This window comes from Cebus imitator, unplaced genomic scaffold (genome assembly GCF_001604975.1).
Source record: "Cebus imitator isolate Cc_AM_T3 unplaced genomic scaffold, Cebus_imitator-1.0 Scaffold8, whole genome shotgun sequence".
NCBI classification, from domain to species: Eukaryota; Metazoa; Chordata; class Mammalia; order Primates; family Cebidae; genus Cebus; species Cebus imitator.
In genome coordinates, this window is record NW_016107323.1 from 7,636,645 (window position 1) to 7,654,473 (window position 17,829).

The 17,829-nt window shown below is 42.7% G+C and overlaps 1 protein-coding gene across 9 annotated transcripts in view; it reads left to right on the top strand.

Annotated features, from left to right (window-relative positions):
* TCTN1 (tectonic family member 1) overlaps positions 1-17,829 on the top strand; it is a 40,744-nt gene that overhangs the window by 8,018 nt on the left and 14,897 nt on the right. For 5 of the 9 annotated variants that reach the window (XM_017542151.2, XM_017542141.2, XM_017542160.2 and 2 more), the window contains 5 exons: positions 5,942-6,072; positions 8,139-8,290; positions 10,579-10,666; positions 12,749-12,858; positions 14,866-14,886. In XM_017542151.2, the coding sequence (XP_017397640.1) occupies positions 5,942-6,072; positions 8,139-8,290; positions 10,579-10,666; positions 12,749-12,858; positions 14,866-14,886 (502 nt within the window). Of the gene's footprint in view, positions 1-5,941; positions 6,073-8,138; positions 9,191-10,578; positions 10,667-12,748; positions 12,894-14,865; positions 14,893-17,829 lie in introns of those variants that run through there. The other 4 variants (XM_037743412.1, XM_017542189.2, XM_017542177.2 and 1 more) reach the window with 3 other exon arrangements.

Genomic DNA, 17,829 nt, shown 5'->3' on the forward strand with positions numbered 1-17,829 from the left:
TTTCCCCCTGAGACAGAGTCTTTCTGTGTCCCCAGGCTGGAATGCAGTGGGGCGATTGTGGATCACTGCAGCCTCTGCCTCCCAGGTTCAAGCAATTCTGTCTCAGCCTCCTGAGTAGCTAGGACTACAGGTACATACCACCATGCCTGGCTAATTTTCATATTTTTAGTAGGGTCGGGTTTTACCATATTGGTCAGGCTGGTCTCAAACTCCTGACCTTAGGTGATCTGTCTGCCTCAGCCTCCCAAAGTGCTGGGATTATAGGCATGAGCCAATGCTCCTTGCTTCAAGGCTTTTTGAAAAACTAGCAGAGCTTAGAAGAGGCTCACTAATTCAGGGTGGGACCAACTTAGTATTCAGCGATAGCTAATTTAGCCTTACAGCAAATTTTAGCAATTGATACTTCATAGGTGAACCGTTTTTAGAAGTACAATGGATTTTTCCTGTGAGAAACTATTTTATTGACCAACGGGAAACTGAGTCTATTTCTAGTATTGTAAAAATGCTCAGGGAACAGGGCATTGTAGTCAGATTAATTTTCTGGCTACCTGGCCTGTAGCATGTTTCAGTATTTGTTGAAAATCATTCTGTTTTCCTCCTTTAGTAAATACAGGAGCCTGAAAGTGAGATTTCTGCTCCAACTTGGGGCCATTTTTTAAGAATGTCCTTTTTTTTTTTTTTTTTTTTTTTTTTTTTTTTTTTTATTTTTTTTTTTTTTTTTTTTTTTTTTTTTTTTTTTTTTAGAGACAGGGTCTCGTGCTGGCCTACTGCTGGAGCTCAGTGGAGTGATCATAGCTCAGGGCAGCCTCAAACTCCTGGGCTCAAGTGCTGCTCCTGCCTTAGACTTCCAACCCATTATGCCTGGCTAATTTTTCTTTTTCTTTTCTCTTTTTTGTGGTGTAGGTATGGTCTTGCTATGTTGCTCAGGCTGGTTGTCTTGAACTCTTGACCTCAAGCAACCCTTCTTTGGCCTCCCAAAGCACTGGGATTACAGACAGGCATGAGCCACCATGCCTGGCCACATTTTTTTTTTTTTTTTTTTAATTTTGCTTGTGACTTTCTGCTAAATATGGAAATAACCATACCAAGAGTCATAATCCCAATTAACTGGGTATTCTTGTTATGTAAGTTCCAATTCGTAAAATGTTTATATTTATTAAACCAACAATTCTGTCATCTAATAATTTGTAAATTTATTGGTAAATTTATTGGATTAGTGCCTGTTTTCCCCATTAGATGGAAGCCTCATGAATGTCAGAAGAACTGTTTTCTTTACTTCTTTACCACTAGTCCCTAGTAGAGCTCCTGCTACATAGTGGGACCTCATTAAGAATATGTGGAGGCTGGGTGCTGTGGCCTGAGCCTGTAATCCCAGCACTTTGAGAGGCCAAGGCAGGCGGATCTTCTGAGGTTGGGAGTTTGAGACCAGCCTGACCAACATAGAAAAATCCCTTCTCTACTAAAAATACAAAATTAGCCAGGTGTTGTGGCACATGCCTGTAATCCCAGCTATTTGGGAGGCTGAGGTGGGAGAATTGCTTGAACCTGGGAGGTGGAAGTTACAGTGAGCTGAGATTGAGCCATTGCACACTTCAGCCTGAGTGACAAGAGTGAAACACTGTCAAAAAGAATAAATAAAAAGGCCAGGCACAATGGCTCATGCCTGTAATCCCAGCACCTTGGGAGGCTGAGGTGGGTGGATCACAAGGTCAGGAGTTCAAGACCAGCCTGGCCAAGATGGTGAAACCCCATCTCTACTAAAAATACAAAAATTAGCTGTATTTGGGAGGCTGAGGCAGGAGAATCACTTCAACCCAGGAGGTGGAAGTTGCAGTAAGCTGAGGTGATGCCATTGCACTCCAGCATGGGCAACAGAGCAAGACTCTGTCTCAAAAAAAAAAAAAAAGAGAGAAAAAGAATGAGTTGAGTGGATGAATGAATTTCTCCCCTCCGCCTCTGATTTTCTAGTGTCCCTTTTTGACTTCCTCTAGCATTAGTCTTTTAGACAGATAGCAGGCCAAAAACCTGGAGGCTCCCCTGACCCCTACCTCTTCTTTCCTTTTCCTGTCTCAGCAGTCTTTCCCTTCTCCCCAACCTTTCTTGAGCACCTCCTGAATGCTAGCACCAGGGACATAAAGATGAGTTAGGTATTCTCCTGCCTTCAAAGGGCTTACCATCAAGTAAGGGAGACAGAGGAGTGGAGTTTCTGCATCAAGCACGGTGAGAAGGCAAAGGAATGGTGTCTAACTCAGCCTCACTAAGGAATACTCCTCAGAAAATGGGAGCTGAGCTGAGTCCTGAAGGACACATGGAAGATGGTTAGCATGGACTGAGGGGAAGGGTATTCTAGGCCAAGGGAGCTACATGGGCAGAGATGGGGGGATGTGGGATGGCTTGCTTACTTAACTACAGGTAACTCAGTGTGGCCAGAGAGGGGTGGAGTGAGAGGAGTGTAGTGAAGAGATCAGGGATCAGGTCCCCAGGGGCCTTGTGTGTATGCTGAGGGGTTTGGACTCTTCCCTAAAGTCCCCAGGGGCTGGGTTGTAAGAGGATCAGATTCCCATCTTACATAATTCTGCAGCAGCATGTTTGGTGGATCACAAAGGCAAGCCTGGTGGCAAAGAACCAAGTAAAAAGCTATTGGAGACAAGGATTAATGGTTACCTTCTCCGCCCCTCCCCAAAAGCTGTGACAGTGGAGCTAGGGAGAAGTATCTAGATCAGGTGATGATACTGAAGTACTGCACAGGACTGGGGAGCTGGCTGACTAGAGGGGAGTTAAGGAGTCCCATTCTCTGGAGCCTTCCGTCACTGTAGCCCTCATGGTTGTCCATCCCTACCCCAGCTATATGAACTCATCATATCTCATCCTATCAGGCACTCACTGAAAGACCTTCAGAAGTTGTCATTACCTGTAGACTCCCTAGCCTGGATTCAGATTCATTCCCACCTTCTTTCAGAACGTATCGCCTGCTATTGTCTGTCTTGAATCCACTCCAGCCCAACCTTGGTACTCAGAGTTTCCCAAAGACCATGAGTTATTACCCAGCCTCCACCATTGCTGTTCTTGCACTTGGATTTGCTTCCCATTCCTGTCTGATTTCTACTTACCTTTTAAGGCCCAGTAAAAACTGAATGGTAATATCCAGTCTTGGCAAGAGTACAGGGAAATAGGCATTCTTACCACAGTGTTGGTGAGGATGTGTATTTCACCCTTCTAGAGGGCAATCTGGCAGTGTGTCTCAGAAGCCTGAAATAATGTTACCTCCCTTTTGGTTTAGCAGTTTCACTTCAGGGAACATATCCTAAGGAAATAACTGGAGACACTCATAAATATGTATGTAGGCCAGGCACAGTGGCTCACGCCTATAATCCCAGCACTTTGGGAGGCTGAGGTGGGTGAATCATGAGGTCAAGAGATTGAGACCATCCTGGCCAACATGATGAAATCCTGTCTCGACTAAAATACAAAAAATTAGCCAGGCACGTCCCAGCTACTTGGGAGGCTGAGGCAGGGGCATTACTTGAACATCCAGGAGGCAGAGTTGCAGTGAGCCGAGATTGAGCCACTGTACTCCAGCCTGGCAACAGAGCAAGACTCCGTCTCAAAAAAAAAAAAAAAAAAGATGTATGTATAAGGATATCATTACAGCATTACATATAATTGGGGAAAATTAGAAACCTAAACCAACAGTAGAGAATTGGTCAAACAAATTGGGAGATATTATTAAGCTGGTATACAATGAAGCTACTTAGTATAATACTGCAAGTGCATATTAGGTATTATATATTGAGAAAAGCCTTAAAACAGTATGTAGAATATGGTCCCATTTTTGTTATGACTCTACATACCATTTATCTGTCTGTCTGTCTATTAATCCAATCGATCTATCTGTTTATTTTTTTTATAGAGACAGGGTCTTGCTTTGTTGCTCAGGCTGATCTTGAACTCAAGTGATCCTCCTGCCTTGGCCTCCCAAAGTACTGGCATTGTAGGTGTGAGCCACCGTACCCAGCCTCTATATTTTTTTGAGACAGGGTGTTGGTCTGCCATCCAGGCTGGAGTGCAGTGGCAGGATCATAGCTCACTGTAACCTTACTCCTGGGCTCAAGCAGTCCTCCTACCTTAGCCTCTCGAGTAGCTATAACTATGGGCATCTGCCAGCATGCTGGGCTAATTTTTTCTTTACTTTTTGTAGAGATGGGGGTCTTTCTGTGTTGCCCTGGGTGGTCTTGAACTCCTGGCCTCAAGTGATCCTCCTCAGCCTCCCAAAGTGCCAGGATTACAGGCATGAGCCATGATACTTGGCCTATACCATATCCATATCTATAGCAAATTGATTGGGGTTTGTCAAATCTGGGATTGGTTAAAGACTTAACTTATAACTTTTTTGTTGTTGTTAACTTATAACTTTTTTGTTGTTGTTCAAGATGGAGTCTCACTCCATTGCTCAGACTGGAATGCAGTGGCACAATCTCAGCTCACTGCAACCTCCACCTCCCAGGTTCAACTAATTTTCCTGCTTCAGTCTCCTGAGTAGCTGGACCTGCAGGTGCGCGCCACCATGGCTGGCTGATTTTTGTATTTTTAGTAGAGACAAGGTTTTACTACGTTGGCCAGGCTGATCTTGAATGCCTGACTTCAGGTGATCCACCTGCCTTAGCTTCCCACAGTGCTGGGATTACAGGTATGAATCACTGTGCCTGGCCTTGTACCGTAACTTCTAAGCATTAAACCTTCCAGATGACTCTTACTCTCAAAATCATTTGAAGACAGCTTTATTCTATAGACAAGGAATTTGGATCTATTCTGGGTACTTACAAAGAATCTGAAGGTCCGCAAAATTTTTTCTAATTGATGCTATCAGAGTTTATAAGGTTCATTGATATCAAAATTATATCCTGATCTACATTCTTGACAAGATTTCCTTAAAGTTTATTCTACTTGCTTTAATTTTTTTTTTCCATTAGAAGGAAAAGTTCTAAATACCAAACTTTTTTTCTCTCTTAAAAAGAGATAAGGGTCTCACTGTGTTGCCAGACTGGCCTTGAACTCCTGGCCTCAAGTGATCCTCCCGTCTTAGCCTCCTGAGTAGTTGGTACTACAGGTACATGCTACTTTGCCTGGCCCAAATGCAAAATATTTTAACACAGAATAACTAAATAAAAATGGATCAGCTGGGTGTTGTGGCTTATGCCTCTAATCCCAGCACTTTGGGAGGCTGAGGCGGGTGGCTCACCTGAGATGAGGAGTTTAAGACCAGCCTGGCCAACATGGTGAAATCCTGTCTGTACTGAAAATACAAAAATTAGCTGGGTGTGGCAGTGCACACCTGTAGTCCCAGATATTCAGGAGGCTGAGGCAGGAGAATTAGTTGAGCCTGGGATGCAGAGTTTGTAGTAAGCCAAGATTGTATCACTGTACTCTAGCCTGGGTGACGGAGTGAGACTCCATCTCAAAAAAAAAAAAAAAAATGGATTCAATTCTAATGTAATATCATGCTTTCATAAATATCCTCCACATAACTGTTAACATTATACAGTGCAAGCATCTGACAATTTATTTATTTATTTTTTTTGAGACGGAGTTTCGCTCTTGTTGCCCAGGCTGGAGTGCAATGGCGCGATCTCGGCTCACTGTAACCTCCGCTTTCTGGGTTCAGGCAATTCTCCTGCCTCAGCCTCCTGAGTAGCTGGGATTACAGGCACACGCCACCTTGCCCAGCTGATTTTTTGTATTTTTAGTAGAGATGGGGTTTCACCATGTTGACCAGGATGGTCTCGATCTCTTGACCTCGTGATCCACCTGCCTCGGCCTCCCAAAGTGCTGGGATTACAGGCGTGAGCCACCGCGCCCGGCCCGCATCTGACAATTTTTAAATAATCTTGCTAAGATTGTGTGCTTATGTCTTGTAACTTTGTATTTTTTTTTTAATTTTCAGGGGTGACAACCAGTTTTGTAGTCAAAAAGCAGCCATCTATTCATTGAATTTTACAGCAAACCCACCTCAAAGGGTATTTAAACTTGTTGACCAGATTAATCCATCTATTTTCTGCATTTATACTACAAACTGTAAGTATTTGACATTGACGTGAAACTCTGGACAGTTTTTCTCAAAGTAATGGAAAAATGTCTCAGATTTATTGTATTATTATTATTTTTTGAGATGGAGTCTTGCTCCGTCATCCAGGCTGGAGTGCAGTGGCACAGTCTCGGCTCACTGCAACCTCTACCTCCTGGGTTCAAGCAATTCTCCTGTCTCAGCTGCCTGAGTAGCTGGGATTACAGGTGTGTGCCACCACACCCGGCTTATTTTTGTGTTTAGTAGAGATGGGGTTTCACTGTGCTGGCCAGGCTGGTCTCAAACTCCTGACCTCAGGTGATCCACCCACCTCAGCCTCCCAAAGTGCTGAAAATTACAGGCGTGAACCACCGAGCCAGGCCCTGTTTTATTCTTTTTTCTTTTCTTTTTTTTTTTTTTTGAGACAGAGTCTTGCTCTGTGGCCCAGGCTGGAGTGCAGTGGCATGGATCTTGGCTCACTGCAACCTCTGCTTCCTGGGTTCAAGTGGTTCTCTTGCCTCAGCCTCCCGAGTAGCTGGGATTACAGGCACCCACCAACATACTTAGCTAATTTTTGTATTTTTAGTTGAGATAGGGTTTCACCATGTTGGCCTGGCTGGTCTCAAACTCCTTACCTTAAGTGATCCTCCTGCCTCGGCCTCCCAAAGTGCTGAGGTTATAAAATCTGAGGCCTTGCCCAGCCTTCAGATTTAAAACAATTATTCTATGTTTTGGTATATGTATAGTGTATATCTTTAGAGACCATGTCACAGGTTACAGGAAGTAACTTTATAGACCTGTGGGCATGCACATTTTCTTTAAAAGTAACTATGCTCGTGTAGTTGTCTTTTGAAACCTTATACTTATCTCAAAGGTGTTTATAATATGCAGACATATATAGGAATCCAGGTTTCTATATATACATGTGTTTTTTTTAACTTTATTTCCTCCTGGTTTAATGGTTGAAAATCAGGTTCAGCTTTGAACATTACCTGTGGTTTCTATTTCCTTTTTTTCTTTTATTTTTACTAAGAATATTTGCATGAAAACAGGATCTTTATTTTTATCTGAGAATTTAGCTCAAATATATGTCTTGATCCAAAGTACATGTACGTGTAAAATGTTATCACGATATCAAAGATCAGAGATATGTTTATGCTTTTGTCAATTAAACTCTGTCATATTTTCAGAATATTTTTATAGATTTTGGTTTTGTTCTCTTGTGATTGAAAACAGGCTCTGTGCTCTGTATGATTTGTAATCTGAAGTGATAACTGGCCAGGGACTGTCAGGTTCTCTACCATAACACCAGCCCAGTGAACGTGCCAGCCTCTCGTGTACATAGCACATTTTGCTTCTGGGCTTTCATGGTGGCTGTGTGAGAGTAGAAATTGGATTCTTTCATTCCCATAGCCATCTGGAGAGAGCTTCTCCTTACAGGTTAATACAGCAGACTCATCAGTCCAGAGGCTGGAGAAATAGATTATTAATGGCTTCTGATGTACTGTTTACTTGTAGGTGCTAGAAACTATTGCTTTCCCATTATTAGAAGAAGCAGACTGAGTCTGGAGGTCCTGTTTATTTAATAAGCTTAAAAGATCCTGGGAGAAGTGAATATGGTAAAGGACACTTTGTTTTGTTTCTTTTTTTTTTTTTTTTTGAGACAGTCTTCCTCTGTCGCCCAGGCTGGAGTGCAGTGATACCCTCTCAGCTCACTGCCACCTCTGCCTCCTAGGTGCCAGCGATTTTCCTGTCTCAGCTGCCCAGTAGCTGAAATTACAGGTGCGTACCACCACGCCCAGCTAATTTTTGTGTTTTTAGTAGAGATGGGGTTTCACCATGTTGGCCAGGCTGGTCTTGAACTCCTGACCTCAGGTGATCTGCCTGCCTTGGCCTGCCAAAGTGCTGGGATTATAGGCGTGAGCCACCGCACCTGTGCCAATATACTATTTTTTTTTTTTTTTTTAACATCAGCCTAGTGCTACCAAAAACTGTTTCCAAAACCTATATACAGATCATACATATTATACATATATTTTATACTGATTTAAAATACTGTTTTTTTTTTTAAAAACAGATAAACCTGCATTGTCCTTTATTAATCCAGAAGTGCCTGATGAAAACAGTTTTGACACATTGATGAGAACAGCTGATGGTTTTACATCGAATGCTGAATCAGATATTTCTTTCACAACCAAACTGGATGTTCCTTCTACTGCTAAATATGAGGTGAGCCTGAACTTGATTGATTCTTTTCATCCCATCGCAAATATCTTGTCCTTGTAAGTTAATTTCCAAGGTTACTAGCAGAACTGGCTTCTCTGAGACATAGAGTTGATATTATAGACTAAAAAACTTAATGTTCATGCCTGCAAATCAAAGATCATGAAAATTAAATCTGAATATTTGAATTCTGAATAGGATTTAAAGTTGTTTATTCTGTGATAAACTTATATTTTTGTCTCTTCAGAGTTCTTTGTTCACCTCAACCTTAAAAGATATAGCCAAATGCTGAGATCTTGGAGTAGATTAGTTGGATGCCTGGTCATCTTCTCCAAATTGTATTTAGTTTTACAGATTTTGGAAGATGTTGCTGTTTTATGTCTATTCAGTAGTACACCTTTAAATGTGACATATATTAACTTTGAATGAACCTTAACTTTTTTGGAAGCATCTTTTTTTCAAAGTAAAATGTAAAAGCAACATGTACTAATTCTACAAGTTCAAAGTATAGAGGCATATAAGTAAAAGTTGAAAGATCCCTGTATCCATTAAAATTCATACTGCAAATCACTTTGAAAAGATTGGTATGTATTCTTCCTGATTTTTAAATATGTCTATTATAATGTATATATGGTATTGTATAGAAGTGGGATTTATAGCTATCCACATTGTTCTAGAAAATTCCTTTTTCAGTGATAAATCATGTGCATCTTCCCACGACAATGTAAAAGTTACCATTGAGCATTTTCCATGTGCCAGGCACTGTGAAGAGCTTTTCAGGCATTACTTCATGCACCCCCCTGGGAGGGATGCACTATTGTCTCCATTTACCTGATGAGAAAAACTTAAGCACAGGAAAGTAACTTGTCAGAACTAGTTCTGATAGCTGCATACTTTTTTTTTTTTGAGACGGAGTCTTGCTCTGTTGCCCAGGCTGGAGTGCAGTGGCGTGATCTCGGCTCACTGCAACCTCTACCCTTCAGGTTCAAGCGATTCTCCCATCTCAGCCTCCTGAGTAGCTGGGATTGCAGGCATTTGCCATCACGTCCAGCTAATTTTTGTATTTTTGTAGAGATGGGGTTTCACCATATTGGCCAGGCTGGTCTCAAACTCCTCGCCTCAGGTGATCTGCCACCCTCAGCTTCCCAAAGTGCTGGGATTACAGGTGTGAGCCACCTCGCCTGGAGCTGCAGTTACAAAATATTCTTGGCTGGGTGTGGTGGTTGATGCCTGTAATCCCAGCACTTTGGGAGGCTGAGGTGGGCAGATCACTTGAGGTCACAAGTTCCACATCAGCCTCCACAATATAGTGTAACCTTGTGTCCACTAAAAATACAAAAATTAGCTGGGTGTGGTGACACATGCCTGTAGTCCCAACTACTCGGGAGACTGTGCATGAGGATTGCCTGAACCCAGGAAGCAAAGGTTGCAGTGAGCTGAGATTGTGCCACTGCATTCCAGCCTGGGCAACAGAGCAACACTCCATTTCAAAAAACAACAACAAACAGAATATTCTTTTTCTGTGTATGTATCTGAGCTGTTTCAATCTTATCAGGCATGTTTCCAGTTTTTGCTATTATAATCCACAATGAACATTCTCATATGTACATATATTTTTGTACACTTCTCTGATTAATTCCTGTGAATGAGGTAGTTTGGTAAAAATGAATGGAAAACTTAAGTATTGATACCAAATTGCCCTCCAGAAAAATTGCAGTGCTTTACACTCTCAGCTCCAGTGAGTGGAAGGACTTGTTTCCCATACTCCTCCTGGCACTAAAGCATTTGGATAAACTTTCAAATTTGAGGAAATTGGCTATAAGCCTAATAGATATCAATTTTAGTTTTGAAGATTAATTTTGCGGAGTTTGGTTTTGGGAAAGAAGGCATTCTTTCATAAAATTGACTTATAAAAAATGATTTTTATGATTTTAATGTATACTGTGTTATTTAAATAATTAATGCTAGTGAAAAATAATTCTCACCCCTGTGTTGAGTCACTTGGTGCCTGTCTGCTGAGGCAAACCCTTATGTCAGTGTCTCATGCACTCTTCCAGAGGAATTCCATGACTAAGAAGCCTACAAATACAGTAACATGCACACACAGAAACACACATCCTTATAAAAATGGTGAACATAGCTAGATGTGAACTTCTTGTGGGCAAGAACCACATCTGTTTTTTGCTCATCACTGTGTCCCTGACGCCTGCAGTGCTGCTTGGCACACTGTAGATGCCCGATAGTGTTGAATGAATGCCTAATTATGCCATAATGACCGTTGGTTGTGTTTGCAGTATGGAGTTCCTCTGCAGACCTCAGATTCGTTTCTGAGATTTCCTTCGTCCCTGACGTCATCTCTGTGCACTGATAATAACCCTGCAGGTAAGAAAGTGGCCATTCTTCTCTCCCTAAACATTTGCTGTTATTAGGTTGGTGCAAAAGTAGTTGTGGTTTTGGTCATTAAAAGTAATGACCAAAACCAAAATTATTTTTGCACCAACTTTACATTTATAGTAGTCATAATTAAATAGGCCTCATAACTAGAAACAGAATCTTTGGGTTAAAAGAGGCCTCAAAGTTCATGTAGTTCAATTCCCCACCCAGGGCCAGTCTTTCTACCACATGCAGTCACTGCTTGAGCACTTGTAGTGATGGGGAACTCACTACCAGAAAACAGCCTTCTCAGTTGTTTAACACTTCCAGTTGTTGGAAAGTTCTAAAGTGTATCAACAGCTAACAATTATTAAGCACTTACTGTGTGCTGGGTATTGTGTTAAGTGCTTGCGTTTGCTTTCCCTTAAAGCCTCACTATAATCCCTTGAGGCCAGGTTAGTGTCTCCATTTTTTAGATCAGGAAACAGAGATGTGCAGATTCTTGCTTAGGTTCACTTAGGCAGTGGGGAAGTCGGGATGGACCCCATGCAGTTGGCCTGCGGCCTGTGCTCCCTATGCTCCTCTCTCTTCAGGAGCCTCCAGTAGTTTGCAGAATGGACCCCTAGGCAGTGGAAGGCAGCAGGCTTGACTCTCCTATCCCCAAGGGGCCTCCCTGTGAAGAAGCTAAGTAATGGACAGTAGGAAAATGTATTCTGCTGAGAAGACAATCTTGCACACACCAAGAACAGTGTATGTTAAACCCAAACCAAAGTGTGGATGAAGCAGCTAATGCCTATAATCCCAGCGCTTTGGGAGGCTGAGGTGGGTGGATTGCTTGAGACGAGGAGTTTGAGCCAGGGCAACATAGTGAAACCCTGTCTTTATATAAAAATTAGCCAGACATGGTGGTGCACATCTGTAGTCCCAGCTACTCAGGAGGCTGAGGTAGGAAGATTGCTTGAGCCAAAGAGGTGAAGGTTGCAGTTGCACTACTGCACTCCATCCTGGGTGACAGAACAAGACCCTGTCTCAAAAAGGAAAAAACAAAACAAACCAAGACAACCCCCCACCCCCTGCAAAACCAAAAAACCAAACCAAACTGAGATACTGTTTTCCCCTGTCAGATTGGCAAAGCTCAAAAAAACTGAAGCTGTGGGGAAATAGGCACTCACCTACATAGCTGGTAAGACTGTAAATTGGTACAGCCTTGGTGAAGGGCAGCTTAGCAATTTGTATCCAAATTACGAATGAATGTGCTTTTCAACCCACCTGTTCTATTTCTAGGAGTTGATCCTACAGAAATTTTGGCCCATATGAGAAATACTAGATTGCTGTATTGTTGGTGATAGCAAAGATGGAGACAACTTAAATATTCATTAATAGGGAACTGGTAAAATAATTATGCCACATCTATAATATATTAATTATCCCCAAGAAAGGAGGAGCTGCTTCATGTAGCAACAGGCCAATCTCCAAGATACATTGTTCAGTGAACAAAATGAAGGGCAGAATAGTGTGTATATTGTACATTTGTTTCCAAAAGGGGAAAGAAACAATAATTCAAATATATGATGTTTTTTACATATATATTTGCTTTTATTTGCATAGAATATTTCCAGAAAGATACACAAGAAGCTTCATACCAGTTGCCTCTGGAGAAGGGAACTGGTGGTAGCTGGAGGGTAGGACGGTGATTGAGGGGGACTTTACTCATTATCCTTTTGTGCTTTTTGAATTTTGAATCTCATAAATGTATTACCTATTTGAAATCTAATTTAAAACCCTGTTTAAAACATTGTATGCCAGGTACAGTGGTTCATGCCTGTAATTCCAGCACTCTGGGAGGCCAGGGCTAGTGGATCACTTGAGGTTAGGAGTTGGAGACCAGCCTGGGCAACATGGGGAAACCGTGTCTCTCCTAAAAACAAAACATAAACAAATAACAACAACAACAAAATTGTATTTCTGTGTTGTAACTTATTTTACAGTTTTACTTAGATTACAATTTTTTTTTTTTTTTTGCCATTGGCCAATTGAAAAATTTCTTCTCTTTTGTTTTTCTTTTTCCTTGGGAATGTTAATGATTTCCAGCATTTCTGGTGAACCAGGCTGTTAAGTGCACCAGAAAAATAAATTTAGAACAGTGTGAAGAAACTGAAGCCCTCAGCATGGCTTTTTACAGCAGCCCAGAAATTCGGAGGGTAAGAATTATTTTGAAGTGGAACTGATTCATTAGGTATGTTTCTGTTCTTTGTGCCCTTTTAAAATATGACAAGTACAGAATAATTTCAGTACGTGATTGACACTTGAGTTTAAATTTCTCCAGTACTTTTGTATCAGTGATTGTTGAAATAATCCTTTAAATAATTTTTATTTTTATATAGTTAGCTCATATTTTGCTTTTGTTGATTTTTTTCTTTCATTCATTTTGATGGTAACCAATAATATCTGTCTCCTAAATAAAAACAAATCTTTACTAATAACTAAAAACTTTAGAAATCATCTTCATGTCTGTGACAGAGATCTTCAGAAAACATATTCATATCTGTGACAGAAATAATCTTATTAGCCCCAAAAAGGGATCTCTCTCAGAAGCAAGCCAGAAAATAAGAGGAAATCCACTTTCTGGTTGGCAGATGACACAGGCTGTCAGGAAAGAACAGGAAACAGGAGAAGAAGGCATGGTGGTGAAAGGGCCCCTTTTCTCTGGTTGCAGTGACTGAACCCTAAACTGAAGAAATGAGTGAGGCCACTGGCCAGCATGACAGTTGAGATGGAGGGTGGCAAGGGAAGATTTTTTTCAATGATTAAAAGCCATATGATAGGCCAAGGCAGGAGGATCACTTGAGGCTAGGAGTTCAAGAACCAACCTGGGCAACATAGTGAGACCCTGTTTCTACAAAAAATAAAAAACTAGTGGGGCATGGTTGGGCACACCGGTAGTCCCAGCTATTCAGGAGGCTTAGACAGGAGGGTTGCTTGAGCCTAGGAGGCCGAGATTGCAGTGAGCTATGATTGTATTCCAGGCTGGGTGACACAGTGAGACCTGGTCTCTCAACCAAACAAAACAATCCCCCTGCCAGAAATATATGATTATTGTTATAAGGGTCCCCTTCCCAATTTCCTTTTTATGAGGGGTATAGGAGTAGAGTGGTTCATGGCACCATTATTTATCTGGACTTCAGTTTTTTGTGTGTTTTTTTTTTTTTTTCTTTTTGAGATGGCATTTCACTCTTGTTGCCCAGGCTAGAGTGCAATGGCATGATCTCGGCTTACCGCAACCTCTGCCTCCTGGGTTCAAGTGATTCTTCTGCCTTAGCCTTCCAAGTATCTGGGACTCCAGGCATGTGCCACCACACCTGGCTAATTTTTTCTATTTTTAGTAGAGATGAGATTTCACCATGTTAGCCAGGATGGTCTTGATCTCCTGCCTCTTGATCTGCCCGTTTTGGCCTCCCAAAGTGCTGGGATTACAGGCGTGAGCCACTGCGCCTGGCCTGTAACCGTCTCCTCTTCCCTCCTTTTATCTCTCTCTCTCTCTCTCTCTCTCTCTCTCTCGTGTAAGTCAGCCATCTAGGCTTGTGAATTCTTCCGGTTAGCTTGACCTCACAGTTGTCTTGAAGTAGTCCCTCGGGCATCCAGGTACAGCTCTTTTTCAGCACAGGTTCCTCCAAACATGTCTATTTGTTTCCCTCCCCACATCTCCCAGTGGGCCCTTCAGAAAGACAGCTCTGGCTCTACTGGGGAGGCAAGAGTTTGTCATCAAGGAGGCTTGGGCCAGAGGCAGGAAGACCAGTTAGGAGGCTGTGGAAATCGTCTGGTCAAGCAGTGATGGCCTTTCAGTATGGACAGGTACAGTGAGAGTGACCAGGAGTGCAAGAACTGTGCTTTCTACAGTGCTTATGGCAGTGAGGCCATGTGGAAATACAGAATAATGACCTTGGAGCATGGAGGCTTCCTGAGGCTAGTGTGGTGAGCTTCCACCTGGAGGAAATGAAGATAGAAGGAAAACGCAGTGTGACCTCTTTGATTAGGACATGGATTCAAACATATGCAAGTAGGAAGTCTTGATCAAGGAAATTCTGTTTTCTTCTTTGTGAAACCTTTAATAAGGTGAATATACTCTTTAACCCAAGATCTGAAAAACCAATGAAAATGCTTCCTTTTGTTGTACTTAACACAATTTTTTGTGATTTCTTTTTATCTAGGTACCTGATTCAAGAACAAAGGTAAGAGTATTTTATAATGGAAAGTAAGATAGTTTATGATACTTTTATTTCTGAGCCCTTTTAAATGAATACAGTTACAATTAGAAGGGGGCCTTGTTGCCAATAACAAGTACATTTGTGAAAAGCAGGCAGAAGTGCAATAGGGAAACTCCTTGGTGGGAATCACACTTCCGGGCTCTCCAGCTGCCTCCGTTGTTATGGTTTTGTGCTCTTCTGTGGTTCAGTGACACCACTGTCATGACCAGCAGTGGGTGCGATTGACTTTTGGACATTCAGGCCGTCCCTTGCTCTCTTCTTGGTCTTTTGTTGAGAAAGCTGGCCAGCTCCCAGGTTGCTGCCTGTCCAGGGAAGAAGCTGTAAACACTTTGCCCAGTGGGTGTCCACACTGTGTGGGAGGCATGCTGCGCAGTGTACCTTCAGGGCTTGATTTGAGGGTGGGTTCTTTTCAAGTCCTTATCACCCCAGATGTGGGGTCTGTCTGGTTGTGGTCAGGATGCCAAGGTCTCTTTGTGGCTATGTCAGAAGGAATGTGGATCCCTCACCCCTCAATCTAGGCTCTGTGCCAACACAGTCCCCAAGGAGGCCTGAGTTTGTGGCTTTGTCATAGTCCCCCAGCCTGTGGAACTGGCCAGCCTAGGTTCAAAACTCAGCTTTGCCATTATTTTCTTGTCTGACTGACACCACCATCTCCCTTTGTCAAGTGGATGGTAAACGTTTGCACAGAGGCATGATGCAAGGTCGAGTGGGAGGAGCACATGGGGTACTGGTGCGGAGTCTGCATAAGGGACGCACTCAGGATGGGGACGCATCAGTTGTGATTCACTTAATTGATGCTCTGGACACAAATGTGTATGAGGGAGACGTTTGAAAAGGGTTGGAGGGAGGTGAGAGCTAGCCCATTGCATGACTTTCAGACTGCATCCCCAGGAGCCCTAGGGTTCCACGTGACTTTGGATCTCACATGATGGTGGTGGGGCTGGATCCCCTCTTCTGTGAAGGTGTTTTCAAACTTGTTTTAGTTATAGAAACCCTTTCTCAAATGCAGTCTGAAGCGGAAACCTCCCTAGAGTATAACAGACTAAATCTGAAGCTCTGCTGGTTAGAGCAGGGATGGGGCCTGAAGCCTTCCACCTGCCCAGCCTCCTTCTCTCTCCTCTTTGTTCCCAGTGAAGAATGCTAGGGCTCCCGGGAATGCAGTCTGAAAGTTATGCAGTGGGCTAGCTCTCACCTCCCTCCAACCCCTAGAGAGTGCTTGGATTCTACCATTCAAAACTGGAACCATCTGTGGGGGGCAGCAGCCCATCAGCTTTATTTGTGATATATCCTTATTTCTTTTTTTTTTTTTTTTTTTTTTTTTTTTTTTTTTTTTTTTTTTTTTTTTTTTTTTTTTTTTTTTTTTTTTTTTTTTTCTGTTCTCCCTGTTAACCTCTGTTTTTCCTTATTTCTTTTTTTTTTTTTTTTTTTTATACGGAGTTTTTCTTTTTTTTTTTTTTTTTTTTTTTTATGGTGCGGTCTCGGCTCACCGCAACCTCCGCCTCCTGGGTTCAAGCAATTCTCCTGCCTCAGCCTCCTGAGAAGCTGGGATTACAGGCACGCGCCACCATGCCCAGCTAATTTTTTGTAGTTTTAGTAAAGACGGGGTTTCACCATGTTGACCAGGATGGTCTCGATCTCTTGACCTCGTGATCCACCCGCCTCGGCCTCCCAAAGTGCTGGGATTACAGGCTTGAGCCACCGCGCCCGGCTATATCCTTATTTCTAAGGCAGCATCCAGTATGTACTGGGCACTCAATGAGCTATGTATTTAGTAATGAATGTCCTGGAGGCTGGTCCAGTCAGGGTGGGAAGACCAATTATGAGGAATGATGGCTATTACTGGAATGCTTGGAGCAGGTGCCAGGCACTGTTCTAAGTGCTGTACATGTCTGATGTCTTCAAATCCTTTTGGCAGTCTTAGGAGGTAGGTTCAGTTATGTCACTCTGTGGCAGATGAGTCACAGGGAGATGAATGAGCTTGCCCACGGCTGCACAACTGGGAAGTGGCAGAGCTGGGACAGGGATCCAGGCGGTCTGGCCCCAGGGACCTTATACTTTTCCACCATGCTGGGTCAGCTCTACTCTGTGAGCCCACGTGGCAGGCTTCACACACCTTCCTTCTTTGCATCCTGTGGCCACACAGGATGTGGCAGATTGGAACTTGGGCTTCCAACTTACGTCTGTGTGACACCAAAGATTGTGCTCTAAAGGACAAGCATATAAACTAATAGTAGGGATTTGTTTGAAATTTTCTTAAAAAGCAGATTTTAAGGTTAGAGGATCAGGAGTATAGAAATTGGGTCTAATCTTGCCACTAAGTGAAGATTGCCTGGAATCATTGTCAGTATCTGTGGAGCCATCAGCGAAAGATTCCAGAGTAGCCCTGTAGTTTTGTTGAGTATGCTGGAGTTCTTTACTAGTGGTGTGGTTTGGGGATAGGATGTGATGGAAGAGGAATCAAGGAAAGCAGCACGGCCCTACCGTTTCCTTTTTGTGACTATTGAGTGAGCTGTTGAGATGAGGGCAGCTCCTGCCATTGACACCAGGACTTTCCAGAGCTCTTTGACATGGAATCCTTCGGTTTTTGCCAATTCCACCCACATACCATGGAAGTAGCTCTGACAGAGTTTGGTATGGCAGGGTATGCTCTATCCTGGAACCCAGTGTCATTGCTGAATCAGGAACCACTATGCTCAGAGTTAAGGAACCCAGGGTTGCCCTTGTGTTAAACAGGAGCTAATTGAATCGCAGCCTAGGACCTCCTTCATGCTGAAACCTCTTGGTGTGGTGTGTTATGCAGAGGACCTCGTGGTGACTGGCAAGTCCCTTCTGTCATTCTCATCACATGACAGCTTATATCTTTGTTACTGAGTCATGTCACATTCTTTTTTTTTTTTTTTTTTTTTT